Genomic DNA, 23,820 nt, shown 5'->3' with positions numbered 1-23,820 from the left:
TTGACTCCCTCAAGCCACTACACTTTCCTACATACATGAGCAATAATCGATTTTTGGGGATGTGAATGTAGACTTTAGCATTCACAGTTTTTTAAAGATTTATGCATTATGTATACAGTGTTCTACCTGCAGGTACCCCTGAAAGCCAGAAGAGGGTACCAGCTCTTATTACAGATGGTTGTGAGCCAGCATGTGGTTGCTGGGAATTGAACTCAGGACCTGTGGAAGAGCAGCCAGTGCTCTTAACCTCTAAGCCATCTCTCCAGGCCCCTATCATTCACTATTAAGCAATAGAAATTGTATATTCAATTCAGGCTCTTGATAACCAACTCTGAAGTCTACCAGTTTAAATAAGAAGCCATCGTTTTTTAAAATTTATTTATTTTTTTAAAAAGTTTTTTTTAAATTTTACTTACCAATCCCAGGTTCTCCTCCTTTCCCTTCTCCTACTCCCCCATCTCCTCTAATCCCACCCCCCATCCACTTCTCAGAGAGGGTAAGGCCTCCTTGGTGAGTCAACAAAGTCATCATTTTTATTAGAAGAGCTTTTCTTCTGAAAGGCACCAAGCATGTGGCACCAGTAAATAGAAGATGGCAGAATTAAAAAGAATTAAGTGGCTGTGATCCCTGCCTATAGAAGACAATAGCAGATAAGTAGGAAGGAAACTATGAGTTGCTGTTCTTAGCAGTGTAGCTCCAGGGCTAAAAGCTAGCTCTGGCAGCATACTGAGCTGGGTTGCAGGCCCAGCTTTACTACTGTATAACTCTGAGAGATTGGGGTAGTTTTGATTTAACTTCTCATAAACACACATTGTCACCTATAAAATGGAATATAGTGAGAGAGAGTACACTATCAGGTTGTTAGGGAGAGGAAATTAGAAAATGTAAGTCAAGTGTCTAGCACAGCATTTGCTATTTTTAACAGCAGGAAAATGACTACTGCCTTCTATTATTCCTTTCTGGTTATTGAAAAAGAAATGTAGAGAGCCATGAGATTAACTGAGTTGTTGTACCATATGCAGGCTTAGGGAACCAAGAGCACTTATCCTCAACTCACAGAGGATGGGAAGGGAAAAACCCAATTCTTCAATTTCAAAGTTTGTGGTGCTAGGCTAAAAATTTCATGACTTATTATCAGACACATGGTGGGAATTGCAATAAGGAGCATGGGACTGCTTGAGTGCTGTTTTACCTTTATGGAAAGTCATATTTCTCAAGTCTTCCTTGTTTTTATCCATTTATCACTTTAATGACTTTAATATAGACTTAAGGGTAGGCATCTTCAGATCGAAATGGGTCATGACTGACTTTGTTGGTTCACTTAAAACATTAGTTGTAAACTTCATCATTAATGTACTAGTTTTTTGTGGGATGAGGCTTGAGGCTCAAACTAGCTAAGTGACTCTCACAGAAAAATCAGTCATGCAGTAAGCAATCTGTACAATAGAGATTGAGCCACACAGAAGGAATCCACATGTGATAGGACATATACAGATATATGTTTTAGAGAAATAATCTTATCAAGTCTCTGGCTACTTTTCTTAAGTAGTTACTATACTAAAATACTTAGACTAATGTATCAGGACATAGATGGATGTTGGGGTCTTGACAACTTCACTCACCTCTGGAGTGGCCACTCGAGGAGCCTCATTGGATTCACTGTCGGTAGTGCTGCTTTCAGTGTCTGAATCCGATTCTGAACTACTCTCTGATTCACTGGAGCTGCCAGACCCCCCATTTGCTTGCACTGCAGGTGGAGGCCGTGGTGTGGCCAAGAGTGGGCTGAAAGAAAAATGACAACATTTATTGCCTCATCTAGACTTAGACTAGAAAGAAACAGCCCCATTACACATAAAGACACATCTATGAGCTGCAGGCAGAGTAGAGTACAGGATCCCCGTCTGACAGAGACAAAATATAGTGCTCCAGGAGCCCAGTGATGAGACCAATGTCAAAGGTTTGATTAGAACAAAGCACCTTGGCCCAGCATAGTTTCTTTTCTTCCAGGAAAGCCTCCCCACCTTCATATTCCACATGAAAACTTTCAGCAGAGTTTTCATACCTTACAGATACAGACTGAAAGCTGACACTTAGATGTTCCATTTATTGATTTCAGTTGTTTTTTCATTTTTGTTGCTCTCTTCCCTCCACCCCTAAGTTCTTGGAGTATAGTCCCGTGTAGTCATATTTCTAATAACTAGTTACTTCAATTACCCTTTTATTGGAGAAAAGTAAGGTCCAGGGTCAAGGAAAGATGTGCATAGACCTCACAGCAGAGGCTAGCATTTAGGATCATGTTGCCCTAACTCTGTCAAAGGAGCTGTGCTCAGTCCATGTTATTCTAAGGGTCTAAGGTATGGTCCTCAATTTTACTCTGTTGAGTTCAGGAGTAAGAAAATGAGAAAATGTACTTCTTTGTGTTCTTCACTATCATTTTTGTAAATAATTTGAAACTTTTATCAAGGAGGTAAGATCCTAAGGTAACAACTATCTCCAATGTTTGATTTCTAAATTTGTAAAACTGAACAAAGTATTTGAAAAGTTACACCGTTTACTGCTCTGCCTTTGTTGGGAATCAACTCTTCCTTACCAATCATTTACTCTCCGTGCCCTGCACCAAATCAATAGTCTTGCAGCATTCTGGGGCACAACATTGTTTTTCTGTCTTTTTCTCTATTGTTTTATTTGGACTAGTTCTGTTCTTCATTCTATTATGAACTGTACAGAAAAAAAATGTAAAAGCCAAAAACAACAACTGCAAACAAAAACAAACTTTGAGGAGGGTTTTCATCTCAGTGAATCTTTTCAACTCTGTCTTCCTTTGGAGATCTATTGAACTCATAGTAATGATAGACTTGGGGCTAGTGTATTTTTCCTGTGATGCTAAGTCTCATCCCTCCTTTTGTTTACCACACCACCCCCATGCTTCTCAGGTCAGACATTACTGCAATTTTCTTTGCTTTCTCTCCTAACATTCCTCAAACATGAGACAAAAAGTTCAAACAAGTGGCAATGCCCTGACCTTGGAGGCCACCAAATTCTCTGGTCTGTCTCATCTTCAAACCTAAGATAAAGACATCTCAAGAATTCTCTCGTGCCTCTTGTGCAGGTCTCTAGAAGTATAGACCTTTATATTTTTGCCTGAAACTACAGAAGTTTATGTACCATCCAACACCCTCTGCAGAATCTCTTCTTCAACACTGGGATGAAGATTTCCTTCCCTGCTGCTAAGGAAGAAATTAGATTCTTTTATGGCAGCATGGGTTCTTCATCAGCCACTATTCAACACAGGGAACCCTTGTCACCACTTAAAACTCGAATCCCTGAAGTCTGGTCCTTTAATCTCCTAGGTAGACATTTTCTTTCATAGAGCAAAGACTAGTCTTAAATTGCTAGCTTCCAAGTAAATGCTATCCACAAGCACATCTCTGCCAAATACACCAAGACATTAGATGAAAGCACAAGACATAGGGAACTAGATCTCTTGGGGGAGATGTGTACATATTTCTCTTACAAGGAAATGGAGGAAGCCTGTATGTTGGTGCTTGCATTTCTCTGCATTTCATTACAGAATAACTCCATATTTATGCAAAATAACCTTTAAATTGAATCAATTAATTTTTATCTTAAGTAACTAAATAAAGATTATGAGAATATATCTAAGTGAGACTAATCCAGAGATTAAACAAATTTGGTGCTGTGGGATGTTCTGTGTGCTGTGAATATGTGTTGCTCTGATTGGTTGATAAATAAAATACTGATTGGCCAGTAGCCAGGAGGGAAGTATAGGAGGAATAGGCAGACAAGGAGAATTCTGGGAAGAGGAAGGCTGAGTCAAGAGATGCCAGCCTGCTGTCCAGGGATGTAAAGCACACAGGTAAAGCCACGGAACATGTGGCGACATATAGATTAACAGAAATGGGCTGAGTTTAAGTATAAGAGCTAGCCAGTAATTAGCCTGAACTAATTAAGTAGTTTTGAATTATATAAGCCTTTGTGTGTTTACTTGAGTCTGAGTTGCTTCAGGCCCGGGCAGGAACAAAGGAAACTTTAGCTATAATTTGGTCTCAATATCCCTCAAACAAAGTTTCAATTATAACTTAACACATCTGAAATGCTGAGAATACTGGGTGGTGGATAAAAATCCAATTTGGATTGAACATTATTATTTACCAATGAAAGGCTGTTTCCTAATATTCATTCATACATGCATTCAATTGTGGCTTCTTGTAAGAAGTGGGTCATCCTGATATTAACAACTTAAAATGGGTTCTGGATTTAGTTTGGGATATTTCTGGATAGATTTTCCATTTGCTACATTATTTTTGTTAAATTTCTGTAAGAAAAAAACTAACCACTGAGTTTATGCCTGCAAGATAAAAGCACTAACATGATACACAAAAGGCACAGATATTTTACTTAGCAGAATCAATTGATTCCTAAACTAACTCAGAATGAAAGCTTCATAGACTTAGTAGAAAAGTGTGGGAATGTGTGTGATTAATGTAAGTGTTCTTTATCCAAAGCCATTCTGAGGACATTGTGGTATGCAGATTTTTGAAACCTCAAAATTAATATGGTAAATTAGTTTAGGTCAAGGATGTCATCAAATGAATTTGCCTCAAACTTTAAAAAAGTTCTAGAATTTCTTAACTAGTTAGTTTCAGAATCATAATTAAGAGATCATAGACACAGATAGAAATCCCTGCGCCAAGTCTGCTAAGTATTGGAACAAATATAACCAAATCTAGGCTTTGCTTCCTATGGTGCTGGCTGGGACTATTGCCAGGAACAAAATGAAGCCAAGACTGAAATATTTGTCTTGACATACAAGTCTTCAAAAGTGGAATGGATATCAATATTAGAACAATTGGTTCAGGCACTTATTCTTGTCTAGAATCCACTGTGCAACTTTCAAGTTGGCAAAGCATCACTATATTTCAATTTTAGTTATTTGCCTAAAACAGTTGTCTGGTTAGCTAAATTCCCACTTCTACTACATTTATTTTCATATGTCATTTATTTTCAAAATGCATATTAAAGTGACTGTGAATAAATCCAACCAATGTAATATTTGATTCTGCATAGGACAGGAAGGATTAATGCATAATTTATATATTTTCATTCACCAGGGGTACATTAAAATTATTTCCCACACATCATTTACTCTTATATTTAAATAAACTACATTTCTAAGGAATGCTAGTGGTTCCAATGTGTGATATTAAGATCACTATCATTTAGTATATGAAATTAATTACTTCACAATCTGTAAACTCTAATGGAATGTAACTTCTCAAAAGACACACATTTGTAACAACTTCAAAGTCAACTGTTCAGTCTTTTCATAGATCAGCTTTGCTGCTGTCTTCATCAGTGAGTCAGCTTTACTTAATGAAGCAAAGCTTCATTTTAATTCCAAGCTCATTCATTTTGTCTTTACAACTTCAGTTAGACTAGAAGGGAATTCAAGGCACATGAGAGAGATCATAGCAGGTTACTGGGCATGGAATTTGGGGAGCACTAAAATTATTTCTTTAGAGAGTTTGTCTCTGGTCTAAAGATCTCAAGAGGGCTGGGAGAAGTTGTATTCTAGACATGAATACATTTATGATTGTATTGACTAAATGTTTCCAGAAACAACTGGGTTTGAGTTGTGACACCATAATTAATGAGTAGATGCAAGAAAAACAAAGAAGCTGGAAACAATACAGAAGAAACTGAGACTGTTTGATGGAAAGAGATTTGGGGGAAGAAAGGTAGGTGGATCGGAAAATGAATGACAATATTTGAGCAAACTGTAGGTCTATTCTCTGGGAAAGGGGTGACATGCAGAATACTCTCCAAGATAATATAGGAACAGTAATCTAGATATTCAATTGGGAATATTTCTCTTCAAAATTTTTAAGGGTTTTTCCCCCAAATGTTGAAGTGAAATATTCTCTGCAGGTCAGTGACTAGGTAGCAAAAGAGCCATGAATACTGTGATAGTAAGATTGCAAGTATGGGTATGGAGTAGGGTTGGATGATGTTTAAGATATCTTCTCACTCAAAGGTTCTAATAATTTTACAACAAAAGTGTATAGGAGATTTTAAGGGAAAGTATGTACTAGTTATAGGAGAAAATATGAGAATTCATAGATTCCATTCAATCTTCTGCTTAAGACAGGTCTAAGATGATCTGCGCTCAACAGCATTTTATCACTCATATAATTCTTATTAAACCCTAGACTACTAAAATATGTATTACTGAAGGCTGTCTTTTGACTTAGGCTTTTCATTGATTCAGATTAATAGCTTTCAGAAAGCCAAATATTCACATTGGTGCTCTTTGAGTCTGCTCCTAATTTAACTGCAAGTTCCTTTCATAAGACATAAAGAAAAATTATGGATTGACCAGTTTGCTCAATCAAAGAATGTAGACATCAAAAAGAAAATTCTGGATTCTAGAATAGGTAATATCTTTGTAGTGAGAAACATAAATAGAAAATTTTGGCAAGAAAATCCTTGAGATGTTGATATTGGCAAGAAATACCAAAAGACCCAGAACTTGACATGTAGCATCAGATAAGTTTCAGGATAGACTTTCATTAAGTTCTTTCTTTTAGTTGAGACTGGCAAATTTTAACATGATCGATCTTTTCCTAATTTTATAAGGACCACATGTCTTTCTACCAGGTAATTTAGAGTACTTTTATATTTCTGTTCATAATTGAACTGTGAAGAGGTCTCTACCTGATCTTTTCTCTCTTTGTCTCAAATTTTACTTTATAATTTCTTTTTATAAATTTTGGATTATAAAACTCTGTGTTTGAGAACTATAGGAACACAGTTGCTTCACTATTCTAAGTCATTCTAAACCTTTTCCATCCAGAGGTATGAGAACAAACTACTTTCTGTCCATTTCACAAAGTTTGAATCTTCCTGTGTGTTTTATGCTCCTTATCCTAATCCATTTGTCCAGTAGAAAGTATATCAAGAGCTGAAAACAATATAGAGGGTAAGCAGAAACTTGCTGCATAGCAGAGATAAAAGGCAGAGCAAGAGAAAATGGGATAGCCCTTAGCACCACTAAGGGACAAGATACCTTATCTGCTAATATTATCATGAGCAACAAAATATCGAGTACATTCTTTGAAAATACTCTGATACTGCTGATAAGCAGTCAGTTACTGTCCACTTGTGATCTGTGTCATCTATGATACAGCTTCAATGATACAATATGTATGTACACAATATTTATCTTGCTAGGTGTTCCCTGTGTTTGAAATGAAGTGAGATCCACACATATATACTCACTCATGTTCATGAACCACTTATTTTACACTACACTTTTCAAAGCTATGAATGACTGAAGAAGTATGTGGTTGGCAAAATAATAACTGACTCCCAATGACATCCACACTCTTATCTCGAGCCAGTGAATATGTTAACTTAAGTAGTCAAAGGGATTTTGCATGTATCAATAAATTAAAGATCTTGAGATAAAAGATTATCCCAGGTTATCCAGATGAGTCTGGTATAATCACAACCATCTTTACAAGGGAAAGAAGACTGCAGAAGAGTGGGTGAGGCTGATATAGTGTGAGAAGGATGTGATCTGCTGGCTTTGAGATGAAGGAAGATCCAGGAATGTAGCAGCCTCTAAAGGCTTGGAATCATCCTCAGTTTAGAGCCACCAAGAAAACTGGAGATAGTGAATAATGCCAATAACACAAATGAGCAGAAAACTATCTCCCTTGTAGTCTTCAGGAAGGAATGCAACTCATGCCTTCATCTTTGCCTTGTGAGACACATGTCTGAGTTTTGACCTCCAGAACTGTAAGATAACAAATGTATATTGTTTGAAGTGATTTGCTATGATACAAACTCCTAATTTAATGTAAAAAAAAAATGCAAGATCTTAATTGTTGTCAGAAGTTTTTCTGTCTCCCAGCAGGCCAGTGGTCAGGACAAATCTCTCCCACTTGCATGCCCCAAGTAAGCACATAGAGGCTTATATTAATTATAACTGCTTGGTCCTTACTTCAGGCTTATTACCGGGTAGCTCTTATACTTAATTTAACCCATAATTAACATCTATGTTTAGCCACATGGCTCGGTACCTTTTCTCAGTTCTGCCTTGTCATCTTGCTTCCTCTTTGTCTGGCTGGCAACTCCTGACTCAGCTTTCCTCTTCTCAGAATTCCCCTTATCTGCTCACCCCATCTATACTTCCTGCCTGACTACTGGCCAATCAGCATTTTATTAGACTAGTGTACAAATGCATTATCCCACAGCACTTATACCTTAACAGATTTTCCTCTCTTAAGTAAATTTCATTTTTCTTCAAAGTCTATAAGCTAGGTCACTCTAGAATCATGAAAGCCAGCTGATGAGCTGGGAAGCATAGCTCAGCTTCAGGAGGATGCTGGTAGATTATTGTCACCAATAAAAAGGGGTAAATAAGCCAGGGTAACTTCAAACCAATCTTTTGAAGCTCTCAGAAGTGAAAATGACTGGCTTCTCACATGTTTCAATCCAACTGGCAGTGTCTGTTTCCCCTTACTTACCTAAAGCTTTGTCCTTCTCAAGTGATAGTAATGAACAATTGTGGTAATGGCTTTTCATAATTTCATTTACTTAACAATCAATCATATCTGAGCTGTGATTTTAGTGTACTAACCAGACCAAGATCCTTGGGATTTTCTTGCCTTGGCCCATTCAGTCCATTTAAATAACTACACTTCCCCTGATGGCTTTAGAAAGACTATATTGTTATAAACAGGAAGACTAAGAGGTTGGATAGCAGAATATCTGATCTGGTTTTGAGCAGCACCATGGGCACTTTGGCATTACGTTACCTTAGGCCAGATATACAAAATATGTTTCACTTTCCTTATCTTTAAACTGGGGATAACAGGTTACATAGATTTTAAAGAGGACAATATGGTTATTCAGGTGATATAATTCTTTTAACCAGTGTATCTCAAACTTTACTGTGCATGGGAATACCTGGAGAGCTTGCTATTATGCCATTTCCTTTTAAGGAAGGCTGGGACAGGGTCTGATTTCTGCATTTCTAGTGCAATCTCAATGATATCTATACTGCTGGTGGACTCCATTGAGAATAGCAAGATAAAATCCACACAGAGCTAATCAGGAAAGAAGCTGTTGGAAGAAAAAGAAAGTAATGAGCTACAAATGTAAAATTAAAGGCTAAAACACAATTTTATGGAATGAAATCAAATATGGATTTTCCATAATTATTTTCTCCACCTTCTTTAATAACGTAATGTTGGCTGCTCTATGTCATTTTTTACTTCATATGGTAAAACTTAAGCTTTTGAGTTAGGGTCTATGTGTATGAGTGCATACATGAATGTGGGTGTGTGAAACCCATGTGTGCATATGTGGAGGCCAGAGATCAACACTGGGTGGCCTCCATTGCTCCCTACCTTATTTTGGAAGACAGGGCCTCTCATTGAACCTGAAGCTCATTTATTTAGCTAGACAGGCTATCCTGGGCAGGAGGATTTAGGGAATCTCTCTAATTGTCTGTGCCCCAACACCTGCATGGTTGCCCAAACACTGGGGTTGTTGGCACATACTGTGTGCTATAGTCCCCAGCTTTTTATGCAGGTTCTTATGCTTGTATATCAAGGACTTTACTTTCCAAGTCATATTTCTAGCCTCTCTTTGTTTTCCCCCATGCCCATTAAGCTTTCCTTAAGCAATCATTTCTGAAGAGTCCTTATTAAACACCTGATAAGCAGGGAGTTCAGTGTGAAACATTCTTAATGCCTTTATTTGTACCAATAATTACCCAAATTCATGAGTCTTCCATTTGATGTGCCATAAAGATTACTAATGAGGTTCAGAAACATGATGCTTTTGTCTTAACCAATATTGTGGGTAATGACAGACTATATTGATGACTTTTTCTTGAAGGCAAGTTTAATCCATAATGGCAGATCTATTTATGGGTACAACTTACTGAAAATGTACTGAATTGTGTTAGTTAAATTTTCCCTGTATCTCTTCTTTTAATGTGTATGCCAACACTTAGCTACCATACCTCTTAAATTTATAGCTATGAATACTGATGCTCAGCACACAGCAATAACAAGATGAATAACACTTTAAATTCTTTAGAAAGTTAAAAATCAGTTTCAAAGAAAAAGAAAATATAAAGACAGTGAATTAGCCATCACTGTCACTGCATAATGCAGCTGTCATTGAGTCCTCTGTGTTTCTATAACTAATTCCTCAACCACAGTCTTGTAAGTCACCCGAATAAAATGCATTGGTCCACTTGACTTTAAAAACAAACAAACAATAGATAGATAGATAGATAGATAGATAGATAGATAGATAGATAGATACATAGATAGATAGATACATAGATAGATAGATACATAGATACATAGATACATAGATACACAGATACATAGATACATAGATACATAGATAGATAGATAAAATTATGCAACAACAACAAAAAAGAGTGAATTCTGCCTCACCATGGTGCCAAGTGAGATGTCACTGTGGAAGGTGCTGGGAAGGTTAATTAGTGTTTGCTAATGGGATATTGCATCTTGAAAGCATCAATATTTATGTGGCATTTTAATTTGTTGTGAAATAATTTGGAATACACATTGACTTTTCTGCTACCTCACGGAGCTGGTACAATCATACAACAAATGGGGGGGGACATGCATGGATACTTTTTGCCTTTAGAGATCATTTGTTAACAATTGGAACAAGTGAAACAAGTTTAACATCCACTGAACCCTAAAACCCTGGTCTCCATCAAGACAATGAATGATTGGTTGACAGGTGTTACCCATAAGGAACCTAATAAAATTGGTCTTCAAGAGTCTATATACCAAAGTCAAAGCTTCCCAATAATGAACTATATTTATCACTAATCTTAGGTGGAGTAAGTTGTGTACTTCCACTGGGTGATCTTTGTGCAGGAGTCTTGCACTATGTTTCTAGAACAGGTTTGGAGATGGAGTTCAGCTGCTTGTCAGGGGAGCCCATAAAATTCCCATGCTGAATTCCATGAGAAAACACAAGGCATGCTGAGACAGCTCAGCTACTCTGAAGACAGATTTAGGTTTCTCAGCACAGACTTCTGCCTGTTTGGTATCTCTTCTCTTGTTGCCTAGTTGGCTTAAGCTTGCTAATGCACTGGGAAGTACCAATTCCTCTTCCACTTTCTTTAGACTGTTTTGCTTTTCAAATGTCTCTCAAAGCCAATCTCCTTCTCAGTGTTGTTTGTTTCTTGCCATGTCTGATCTGTTACCTGACATATCACAGACATGTGATTTAAAGGGCAAGCTTCTAAGGCAAGAGGTTTTATAAACCACACACTCTCTAAAATGCTTAGTTAGAATAAAACGGTAAAGGTGTTTTCTTATAGATCTCTGGGAGGACTGTCCCAAGAAACATCCTCTACCTATGATAAAGCATTTAACTTCCCTATTATACTATGCCCCTATGGTCCTAATAGGATATTGTCATCTCCAGATTAATAAGACCAGAATCATTTTTATTAATTATGAGGCACTTGATACTTTTCTTACAATTTTAGTCCAATGACTTTGCCATTTATGACATGGGATTTGATGTCCACAAAACCACTTTGAAGTAGAAGGAGCAGACATCACCAGTTTTATCAATGAAATTCTAGAGCTTCTTAGTTATGTGGCTGGGACCTGGGACAGGACAAAGGGGATGCTTTCACTTTGCTACCAGGCCTAAAAATAAATTCTACCTCGAGAATATGAAAACAGTAATAAATCTACTATACAAGGCATCACTTTAATCATATCAAATGGTAATAGGGCTGAGTGTGGTAGCACAAGCTTTAAATCCCAGCACCAGGGAGGCAGAAGCAGGCAAATCTCTGTGAGTTCAAAGACAATCTGTGCTACAAATCAAGTTCCAGGACAATCAGCCATATAGTGGGACCCTATCTTAGAAAAGCTAATAATAAAACTTTTAAAAAGGTAACAGGGTGGGAATGGAGGGGAGGCGATGGGGTAAGGTGGGTGTGGGGGTGGGAGAGAGGAGGACAGGGGAACCCATGGCTGATGTGTAAAATTAAAACACAAATTTTAAAAAAAATGGTAACAGGGACTTGGAGTTAATCCCAAATGTTTCCTGCAGTAACCCAATGAGATAAATTGCAAGAAGTTGGTATTGAAAATACAGAATGGCTATACTTCTTTTTGATGATGAATGTCTTGCAGTAGTTGGTTCAAAGACAAATACACAATTTCTAAAATAAAAGTCATTCACTGTCTTCACAGAATGTGTCTTCCTAATCATGTCTGAAATATATTGTAAAGATTAGTGTTAAAAGAATAAATCATTGGACATTCCTTGGGTGTATTCCCAAGAGTGCTATAGCTGGGTCTTAGGGGAGATGGATTCCCAATTTTCTAAGGAAGCACCATATTGATTTCCAGAGTGGCTATACAAGCTTGCATTCCCACCAGCAGTGGAGGAGAGTTCCCCTTGCTCCAAATCCTCTCCAGCATAAGCTGTCTTCTGTGGTTTTGATCTTAGCCATTCTGACAGGTGTAAGGTGGTATCTCAGAGTGGTTTTGATTTGCATTTCCTGGATAATTAGGGATGTTCAGCAATTCCTTAAATGTCTTTCAGCCATTTGAGCTTTCTCTGTTGAGAATTCTCTGTTTAGTTCTATAGCCCATTTCTTAATTGGACTGTTGGGCATTTTGATGTCAAATTTCTTGAGTTCTTTATATATTCTGGATATCAGCCCTCTGTCAGATGTGGGGTTGTTGAAGACCTTTTCCCATTCTGTAGGCTGTTGCTTTGTCATACCACAAAGGCATTTGCTCAGCTATGTTCATATCAGCATTGTTTGTAATAGCCAGAACCTGGAAACAACCTAGATGCCCTTCAACTGAAGAATGGAAAAAGAAAATATGGTACATATACACAATGGAATACTACTCAGCAGAGAAAAACAATAACATCATGAGGTTTGCAGGCAAATGGATGGATCTAGAAAAAATCATCCTGAGAGAGGTAACCCAGACTCAGAAAGACAAACATGGTATGTACTCACTCATAGGAGGATAATAGATGTAAATCAAAGATGACTAGACTGCTACACAACTCCAGGGAGGCTACCTAGAAAATGGGAGCCTAGGAAAGACCCAGGGATCACCCAATGACAGAGAAATGGATGAGATCTACATGAACAACCTGGACGACAGTGGGAGTAATGAAGGGCAAGGTTCAAGGGAGAGAGAGCTTAGGGGAGCAGGAGATCCCAGCTGGATCAAGAACAGAAAGGGAGAACAAGGAATAACAGACCATGATAAATGAAGACCACATGAGAACAGGAAGAAGCAAAATGTTAGAGAGGCCCCCAGAAATCCATAGTGATACATCCACTGTAGACTGCTGGCAATGGTTGAGAGAAAGCCTGATCTGACCTGGTCTGGTGATCAGATGGCCAAACACCCTAACAGTCGTGCTGGAACTCTCATCCAATAACTGATAGAAGTGAATGCAGTGAATACTCTGCCAGGCTCCAGGTGGAGCTCCAGTCCAATTGGCAAGAAAGAGGAGGGACTGTAAGAGTGTGAATTGTTGAGACCAAGATTGGAAAAGCACAGGGACAAATAGCCAAACTAATGGAAACACATGAATTATGAACCAAAGGCTGTGGAGCCCCCAACAGGATCAGGCCCTCTGGATAAGTGAGACAACTGAATAGCTTGAACTGTTTGGGAGGCATCCAGGCAGTGGGAAGGGGACCTGTCCTTAGTGCATGAGCTGGCTGTTTGGAACCTTGGGCTTACACAGGGACACTTTGCTCAGCCTGGAAGGAGGGGACTGGAGCTGCCTGTACTCAACCCACCAGGTTGAATTGAATCCTCAGGGGAGTCTTGGCCCTGGAGGCAATGGGAATGGAGGGGAGTGGCTGGGGGCAAGGTAGGGGCAGGGGCAGGAGAGGGGAGGACAGGGGAACCCATGGCTGATATGTAAAATTAAAGCACAAATATAATAAATAAAAAAAAGAAAAAAAAGTATTAATCAGTGGCAAAACTGCAACTTGGAAATCACTGTTTCTAGCTCCCACAAAAGAGCCAGTAATACATTATATTGCTGTGAGAAGTTAGTATTTCAGAGCTAACCCTAGTGGCTGAGGGCCTAGACTAGGCCACTAGTTCTCAAGAACAAACTGTTGCTGATTGTCCTCCTCTTGATAAAACCACATAAAGATTTTGTGAACACTTACCAGTTTGACTTCCTCATTACTAGAGACTTCTTTAGGTTCAGTAACCTGGCTTGGAACTATTTGTAACTATTTGTTCTTCTAAAACTGATTTTTATTGGCACAAAAAATCTCTAATCTTTGTATTCCTCATTTCATATATGATATTCCTTACATATTTTCATTCTACACTCCCTGATAGATTAAAAGCTTTTCCAGTTTTCTTCTTTGACACATGACAACATACTTAATCGAGATCTTCTTGGTTTTGGAATTGATGACATCTGTGCAGATAGGTACATTGCTGTCCACAGTGTTGTCAGAGGCCTATCACCATCACCTTAATGCCAGGTTAATATCCCTTTTTTTCCGACATGCCTCCCATGTTTGTCTCCTCCCTTCCCTTCTCTTTATTTTTCTCCTATTGGCTTTTTCTACAGTAACAGTTGTTTTTCTCTCTTCTACTTGACTAAATCCTTCTTATCAAGCTCAGATTTAAATAGTTCTTTACCAGCAACTTTTACTCTAACAGGTATCTCCTTCTTCTGAGATCTTTTCACTAACTACATAATAGCTGATTGCTTGGTCTCAATTTATTTTATTTCATTGGCATAGCACCAAGTATACATTAGTTGATGACAGGGACTTTGTTTATTCTAGGAAGACTGGCATAATGACATGTATATAACTTTATATAATGCCTCAAATGGCCTTCTTATGGATGGAAATTCAGAACAAATCTAGTTGCCTGGTAAAGAATAATATTTAACTATGAAATATATAAGCATTGTTGTATGAAGGTTGGTCCAACACAGTGCTCAATTTTTTCTGCTTTAGTTTCATCAATAAAATGCAACTTATTTAGAAAGATATTTTTCATGTAATTGGTATTTATGTAACAGCTTTCAATAGCTCTCAATGTGTACATACATTCAAGAGCAGGGGGAATGAATGTTATATTCCTTCCTGAAAATGAATATTAAATGCAAACAGACCATTATAATTTTAATTAAAACACACATTTCATTATTTTACTTTGTGTGAGATGTGGGCTACTCTCAGATTTTGTTATGTTAGCCAGTCTAAACTGCTGAGCCTGATATTAACTGGTTTTCAAGTTGACAATTTATCCAGTAGAAAATGGAGCAAAAAATATTCGATCAAGTTGTGATTAAATATGAAGTTGAAGGAATTTCACAAAAGACAGGACTACATCCTTTAGCTCACAAAAGACAGGACTACATCTTTTAGCTCACATGCATTGCTAATTATGACACACTCAAGTTTATAAAAAGAAAATGTTCCCTTCCAATAATCAATAGGCTTGAAAATTCTTCCTAGCATTTAATGTACTTCGCAAAGTATGTTACTAAACAGACAAGGAAAAGAACCAAATGTTTCTGTATGAATTTCCTCCTATCTTTTGTCTAAACCCATCTACATCATTTATAACACTGACATCTTATATCTTTTGCACAAAAGCCCTCTTAGTAAAAAGCCCAGACTAGTTTGAAGGAAATTCCCCATACTTGTTATTCTGACTGACAACAAAAGAAAGAGTGATCCTTAGTCCCGTAATACAACCTGTCTAAAAAATATGCCTTCCAGCTAACACAGTCTCCCTTCTCATCAATGATAAAAGGGAGAAGAAGGGACCATACTTTCCCTGGCTTGAAGAGCTCATGCAATCATGTACTCAAACAATATTTACCATTAAGAAGAAAAGTCTGTTCAAGGCCATGGGGGAAAAGAAATGTAACTATAAACACCCTCCTTTCTTCCAAAAGTGCAATGGCTGTGCTCACAGGTAAATCTAAATCAGTAACAAAAATGGCAAGACTATGTCACCAATGAATCCACACAGCCAATTCCAAGCTGACTTGAAAAGAAATGGAAGAAAACAGGCATCTTACCAGGAGCTAGTAGGAGCTTTGATAATGGCAAATAGGTCTGGTGGTTTGTTTTATTGTTTTTGTTTTAAATATTTTTATAATTAACTTAATTTCATGTATCAGCCACATATTCCCCCGTTCTTCCTCCTCCCCCCCCACCCCCCCAATCCACACCCCATTCCCACCTCCTCCAAGGCAAGGTCTCCCCAGGGGAGTCAGCCCACCCTGGTACTACCAGCTGAGGGAGGTCCAGTCCCAAATTGCAAGAGAGAGAGAGAGAGACAGAGAGAGAGAGACAGAGAGAGAGGGAGAAGGGACTGTATGATTGAGAGATATTGAGACCATGATTGGAAAAAGCACAGGGACAAATAGCCAAACTAGTGGAAATGCACGAACTGTGAACCAATGGCTGAGGAACCGCCATGGAACTGGACCAGGCCCTCTGGATAAGTGAGACAATTAATTAACTTAAAATGTTTGGGAGGCCCCCAGACAGTGGAGCCAGGACCTGTCCTTGGTTAGTTTTATGTTAAGAATTGTCATGCATGACTAGACTGCTACTCACAACTCGAGGTAGGCTACCTAGAACACAGGACCCTAAGAAAGACACAGGGATTACCCAATGACAGAGAAATGGATGAGATCTACATGAACAGCATGGATGTGAGTGGGGGTAATGAAGGGCAAGGTTAGAGGGAGAGAGAGCTTAGGGGAGCAGGAGATCCCAGCTGGATCAAGAACAGAAAGGGAGAACAAGGAATAACAGACCATGATAGATGAAGACCACATGAGAACAGGAAGAAGCAAAATGTTAGAGAGGCCCCCAGAAATCCACAATGATAACTCCACTGTAGACTACTGGCAATGGTTGAGAGAAAGCCTGAACTGACCTAGTCTGGTGATCAGATGGCCAAACACCCTAACTGTCGTGCTGGAACTCTCATCCAATAACTGATAGAAGTGGATGCAGAGATCCTCAGCCAGGCCCTAGATGGAGCTCCAGGAGTCCAATTGGCGAGAAAGAGGAGGGACTGTAAGAGTGTGAATTGTTGAGACCAATATTGGAAAAGCACAGGGACAAATGGCCATACTAATGGAAACACATGAATTATGAACCAAAAGCTGTGGTGTCCCAACTGGATCAGGCCTTCTGGATAAGCAAGACAATTGAATAGCTTGAACTGTTTGGGAGACACCCAGGCAGTGGAATGGGGACATGTCCTTAGTGCATGAGCTGGCTATTTGGAACCTGGGGCTTATGTGGGGACAGTTGCTCAGCCTGAAAGGAGTGGACTGGACTTGCCTGTGCTGAATCTGCCTGGTTGAGCTGAATCCCCAGGGGAGTTTTTGCCCTGGAGGAGATGGGAATGGGGGGGGGAGGGGTTAGGCAGAGGGTGGGGGCGGGGTGGGAGGCGGGAGGACAGGGGAACCCATGGCTGATATGGAAAACTGAAACACAAATATCCGTATTAAAAAAAATAAAATTTGAAATAAAAAAAAGAATTTGTCGTGCAAAGGAATTTATAAAGTTAGCAGTTCCAAAGAATGCAGAGATTAGCACAGAAATGGATTTAAATAGGCAATTATAAACATCTCTTGAAATTAAGCAGATTATAATTGCATTTGATCACTTCATCAGAAAAAAAAACAGAGAATCTACATGTTCTGACTGGAGGAATAATGTCAACAGCAAGTCAAAATGATACAGGCTCTGCATTGGCTAAATTCAACAAATGCACATTCTAGGTAAAGCTTCAGGTGGACTGTAAATGTCCAAAAGAAGAAAATTATGCTTACTTGCAAACCTTACAAAATGTACTTTCAGTGTGATGTGAATGCTTGTAGTAGGACTGTACGATTATCAAAAATCCTAGTAGGCTTTCCATGAGTCCTACTCTGTTTCAGCTTCTTAAGAATAAAATTTGTGTGTACTACTCTGCCAGTTCGAAACTTGGGCAACAAAATATTTGGCAAATAACTAAATATATTCCAGAAAGGTCAAGTGTTAAAATGTTCTTTTGTCTATAATTACATTGCAATATGTATTTCAAATCATTCTATATAAACCTGAGGTGTTAAATGTGGGTTAAATGTGGATAATATATATGTGTGTGTGTGTGTGTGTGTGTGTGTGTGTGTGTGTGTGTGTGTGTGGTGCATGTTTGTATTTGAGTGAACAAAATGTTAGGATATATGTAGCTATTTACTGAAACCAAATAGAGCTGATATCAAAAAAGTAATTTGCACATTAGTTATTGCTTGATTTTTCAGTGCTGGGAACTCAAATGCATCTTCAGCCCCCAAGTAAAGTGCTTAATAATATGATTGGCTAAGAAATAAAAATAGCTTTTTATCTTCAAATGAGGTGCATTATATCAATTAAAAATAATAAAATAATATTACTATGATTTGGATAGAGCTGAAGTATTGAGTTCTCTAGCACATACTAGCTAATTAGTCATTTAATGAAAGGAGGGAGGTATTATTGTTTGCCAGTGTTTATATTGATCCCCATTTGTGTTCTAGCCATGTCTTATATAGCATGTGTAGTAATATATTAGTCAAAAATTAATCTTTTTTTAATCATATAACACAAACTAGCATTAAAATTAGAATACATAAAGACAATGATAAAATTTCAACCATGAATGGTTGGAGATATGGTTCAGTGTTTAAGTGCACTGGCTGCTCTTCCAGAAGACATGGGTTCAATTCCCAGCACTGTAACTGCAGTTCCAGGGGATCTGACACCCTGTACTAGACTACACAGCCACCAGGAGTACATGTGCTACAGATATACAAGCAGGTAAAATACCACACACATAAAACAGAGCTAAATAAAAATAAATAAATCTATTTTTAAATTCCAGAATGGAGGGGTAAATGAACTCATGAGATACCACCCCTAGCTGAAGAGTTATTGTCAGTTAATTATTGCTGGAGGAGGCAGTCACTGTCCTTTGGGGTTGGCCACTGGTAATTCATCCATAACCAATAGATGATTCCATACTCATGGGTATATGAGCCACTCTGTGGGTAAATAAATAAATGAGAAAGGCATGAAGTTGGAAAAGAAATGTGATGGAGATACTACCGGGAGCTTGATGGAGAGTGAGTAATATATATTATATGAGATATATATATATGAGATATATATATATATATATATCAATATACATTGTATAAATGTATGAAAAATATAAAGAATAAATTTTTTAAAAGGCTAAATGTCTGAAAGAACTGCCATCGGGATTGTGTTTCTTGATGTTGTTGATGTTCCCTTCATACCGGTTAGTCACAGAGCTAAGGAAAGCTAATAGGCTTCTATTTCCTTGGTAGGACAGCAAGAAATATGTTTGTGTGGAATTGACCCACCCTTAGTTTAGACGATCTATTTACTCTTTTAGGCAGTTTTTCATCCTTTTCCATCTTCCTCCTGAGTCCCCCTTCCCTTTCTTCTTTTCCATTACTTTCTGGTTTCTTACTCATAAAAATCTCAACACTCAATAAAATACTATCCATTTAAACAGTCCTTTATTCCTGAATTGCAGTGGTATTGTGTTCCCCAAAATATTGTGCACCCTAATAAACTTATCTGGGGTCAGAGAACAGGACAGCCACTAGATACAGAGGCTAGAAAATGGTGGCACTCACACCATTAATCCTATCACTTGGGAGACAGAGATCGATCTAGATCTCTATGAGTTCAAGACCACATTGGAAATAGCCAGGCATGGTGACACATGCCTTTAATCCCCAAAAAGCGAGCCTTTAATCTCGTGGAGTGACTGCAGAAGGAGAAAGATATATAAGGCGTGAAGACCAGAAACTAGAAGCATTTGGCTGGTTAAGCATTCAGTCTTTCGAGCAGCAGTTCAGCTGAGACCCATTTGGATGAGGACCCAGAGGCTTCCAGCCTGAGGAAACAGGATCAGCTGAGGAACTAGCAAGGTGAGGTAGCTGTGGCCTGTACTGTCTCTCTGATCTTCCAGCATTCACCCCAATAACTGGCCTCAGGTTTTATTTTTATTAACAAGTACCTTTATGATTCATGCTACAATGAATTACATTATAAATTGATTTGGAAAAGTCTATTTGGGGAGTTGTTTCCCTCCAAATGAATTATTGGAATCATCATAAAGGATGTTTTTTCCCCTCCAAGTTACCTTTCTAACTCTCTTGTACACCAATAACAAGATAGTGGTTTGGGAAATAATTCCAGAAATAAAATAGTTAAAAGTTTTAATATCTGTGTTTCAAATGGTACTTAGTGAACACCTGTTTAGAATGAACAAGCAAAAAGAACCTAACCTCCTATGATTTGCATGTTATTAATGTTGTTGTAGAAGGGCAAGAAAGGGCATGACTTCAATAGCTCTAACTGAAACACAAGAGATTTTTAACCAATGCTTCGCTGCGTATGCTTTTTCTTTAGAGATTGCATCTTTGAGACCTCATTATGCATTAATTGTGTATCCAAATTGTACATGGATCTGCAGGAGGAAACCAAAGCAACTTTTGCTCTGTGATTTTACTTTCCTTTAATATGATGTTTTATGTGGTTTATTCATTTATTGGTTGGGTGGTTTTTATGAGTTGTGATTCAACATGAATTTTTTTCCTAGTATCATGTTTTATAAAGATATGTGGAATGTAATATAAGTCTGAATCAATTATGGTTATGTGCCATGCAAGACAATACTGTAAATATAAGGAGAGTCTGAAAAGCTGCTTAGCAAAATGATTTTAATATACACTGCAGTGTGAAAATGTAAGAGGAATCTATAATGACAATGGAGATTAGCCATTTGCTCTCTAACCTTATTTACAGAAGCAATCAGAGGTATTCAGGTTGAGTTAATGACCCTGTCTCCAATTAATTCAATTGTCTACAAATAACACTGGTGCAATGACTGTCTCTAAGTCTGCCTCACAGTCTCAGAGGGAATACATAAGACTCCCCGTTAAGAGTGACAATAATAATGCATTTATTACTGAAACACTATTGTATTATAAATAAATTCCTCATGTTAAATTATGCTCCACGATTTAACAGAAATTCAATTACTGAAATAATAAAAAGATGGTGTATTTGCCAAGTGCTTGGACTACAATTTGGCTGCTTAGTTACCAATAGTTGGCTGTTTTGTAATTTTTTCTTCGTAGACTATTTCTTTTGAATAAATGGCAGACTTTTCATACAAATTTTCTGAACCAGTTGCAAAATGAAATTTTGAGCTCTTGAGTCCAATTATGAAAGACATAACAGCATCTATTACTGAAAGAAAATTCTAGCAAGCCCTTTCTGCCGTTGTTCAGAATGGTCTGGTAATTGAGGTAAGCACAGGTGCTGCTCATTATGGACCATTGTGCACCATCTGAATTCTGGGAACTGTGGAATTCAGATGCTTTAAACTCTGTTTGTGTGAATAACAAACAGGCCTGATTCTGCACTTGTTTGTACAAGCTTGTACACAGCTCATTTGGGACATCGAAGACACCTGCTTATCCCTTTGGTGCCAAAACAGTTTCATTTATGTTCTGGCTATGCTTTTGATTTGCAAGGGCAACATATTTTTGTGTTTTCTCTTCATTCCCACCATCTCTTCCACCATACAATAACTCCAACATACTCTTGTCTTCAGTGATGAGGAGATTAGTTGAATAAATCCACCATAATAATCCAATGATGATAGAAGATACAAAGTTGTAGGATATAGCTAGAGGAATAACAAGTCAATGCTTCTTCTGGAAGGATGCTTGTGACAAACAAACTGATGTTCTTTGGTGGGCTGAGGATATGTTTGTGTACGTGCATGTGCATATATGATTAAGAACTAGAATTTCTGTCTTTCTTTCTTCTTCTTCAGGGTTCTCACATTTGACTTTGCAATGTTTAGTGCCAGTCTTTAGATGAGTCATTTGAAAACAGAGAACCTCATAATCACAAAGACTTGCTTTCTGTTTTCAGAGTGCAGAGAAAATCTACACAAACCTATAGGTTTTTAAGTGCCACTCCCATCCCACAGGGCTAGAACTGGACCAGCAGCCACCAGTGCACAGGCTTGTAAGAGGAAGCTGGGGCGTAGACTGCTGTCCTGGACTTCTGAGTAAAATCATATTATCCTGGGTATGCCAACCCTATAATAGCTTCCTAGTGTCCCTGCTAACTTTAATTATTCAGAAAGTTTGAATTTTCTCTGCTTATACTGGAGGTTTTGCCTATTGGACATATTTCTGGGAAGAAAATATGTGGCGATGTTCTGTTGTAGAGCAAAACAGACATTTAGGTTATTCCTGCTGCCAACAGCAATTCTGGATCTCCTCAACTGCACCTGCCCTTGCCACAGGGACTGACCATAACAAGCCAGACTTTAAAATCCTGTAAGTGTAAAGCTTTATGGTTGAAGTGAGATTTCATGTAAAAATTCAAGAAGTAAGTTTAAAGGTAGAGGTGTAAGGAGTGTTACAAGCACTGGAGACAGAACAGACACTTTCTAACACTTGTTGTGGGTTAGAAAGCTCTACCAGGAGACACTACGGTTAACACCAATTCTCCTGGTTCAGCTATGCTTGTAATCCAAGGTCCCAGTGAAGTCTCATACTGAAGAACAGTGGACATGCCACACCTAGCTGGAAAATATAATGGATTCAGTATACTAGTAACTTGACATCTAATTACACTGCTATTTGTCTTGTCAATCAGATGAAAGTTATGGTTTTGATAGTGCCTAGGTTTTGATAGTACCTAATGAATCTGGTAGAAATGGAGATCAGCCAAAGTAAAGCTCTTGAATATCTGAGAGTGAATAGGACTAGTGGACTTTGATAGTGTTCTATACCACGTGTATTGGAATCTTGCTTTTCCTTTCTGGTGTTCAGAGACTGTAAGGCTCTTCAGGAATATAAATAATTTGGAAATCCTCATGGACAATATTCTACTGTGTCTCATTTGCACTTAAATAAAGCTGCCCTACAAACCTTGTGTACTTTTAAGATTTATCTGAAAGATACATGAAGAAGACTTCCAGTCAAAATTGTACATATTTAATGGAATTATATCTCCAGGCAAGAAGATGAGAAAAGAAAAGGTGAAATATTAAAGTGAATACGAGTGCTTCTCTCCACAGATGTACTGCTTTGATAAGTGTCTTCTGGGATGTCATTTACTATAAAACCATGATTTTACTGAATGAAAAAAATGAAGTATAAAATATAAACTCTTTATAATTATTGTTTTCATATTTTTCTCCAAATTCGGCTTTTGTCATCCAGGAACTTTCATATTTGCCGTTAGATTTGCCTTTTAAAATTATTCTTCTTGAAAACATGACAATTATTGCAGAATACTCATTTGCACTGAGGGGAAAAGCTGATGAGTTATGTTTATTGCAAATCTTTATTTGCCTTCTGATCTTGAGAATGAGTAGTTTCATAAGGAATCAAAGTCTGTGGAGCTGCCTGGCTGCTGAGGGCTATAGGTCTGCCATGTGGTGGTATGGATTTGGTCATGAGAACAACAAGATCCAATAACATTATCTGCAGAAATATGCTTTAGATGTAGAAAAGAGTGGTAGGAATATGATATTTGGGCTTTTACTTGTCTAAAAGTGTCCAGTGTCCAGATTCATATGTGTATACACCTGTGTGTAGGGACAGTGTTTCCAAATTAAAAAGAATGTTTTT

At 38.0% G+C, this 23,820-nt stretch overlaps 1 protein-coding gene across 1 annotated transcript in view; it reads right to left on the bottom strand.

The window, feature by feature from the left end:
* Window positions 1-23,820, bottom strand: part of Aff2 (AF4/FMR2 family member 2) — a 599,435-nt gene that overhangs the window by 43,440 nt on the left and 532,175 nt on the right. Inside the window, exon 9 of the mRNA XM_036174712.1 lies at window positions 1,623-1,782. Coding sequence (XP_036030605.1) covers window positions 1,623-1,782 — 160 coding nt within the window. The remainder of the gene's footprint in view (window positions 1-1,622; window positions 1,783-23,820) is intronic.

This window comes from Onychomys torridus, chromosome X (genome assembly GCF_903995425.1).
Source record: "Onychomys torridus chromosome X, mOncTor1.1, whole genome shotgun sequence".
Lineage (NCBI taxonomy): Eukaryota > Metazoa > Chordata > Mammalia > Rodentia > Cricetidae > Onychomys > Onychomys torridus.
The sequence above is the reverse complement of the archived record's forward strand: the minus strand, read 5'-3'. Positions and strand labels throughout refer to the sequence as shown.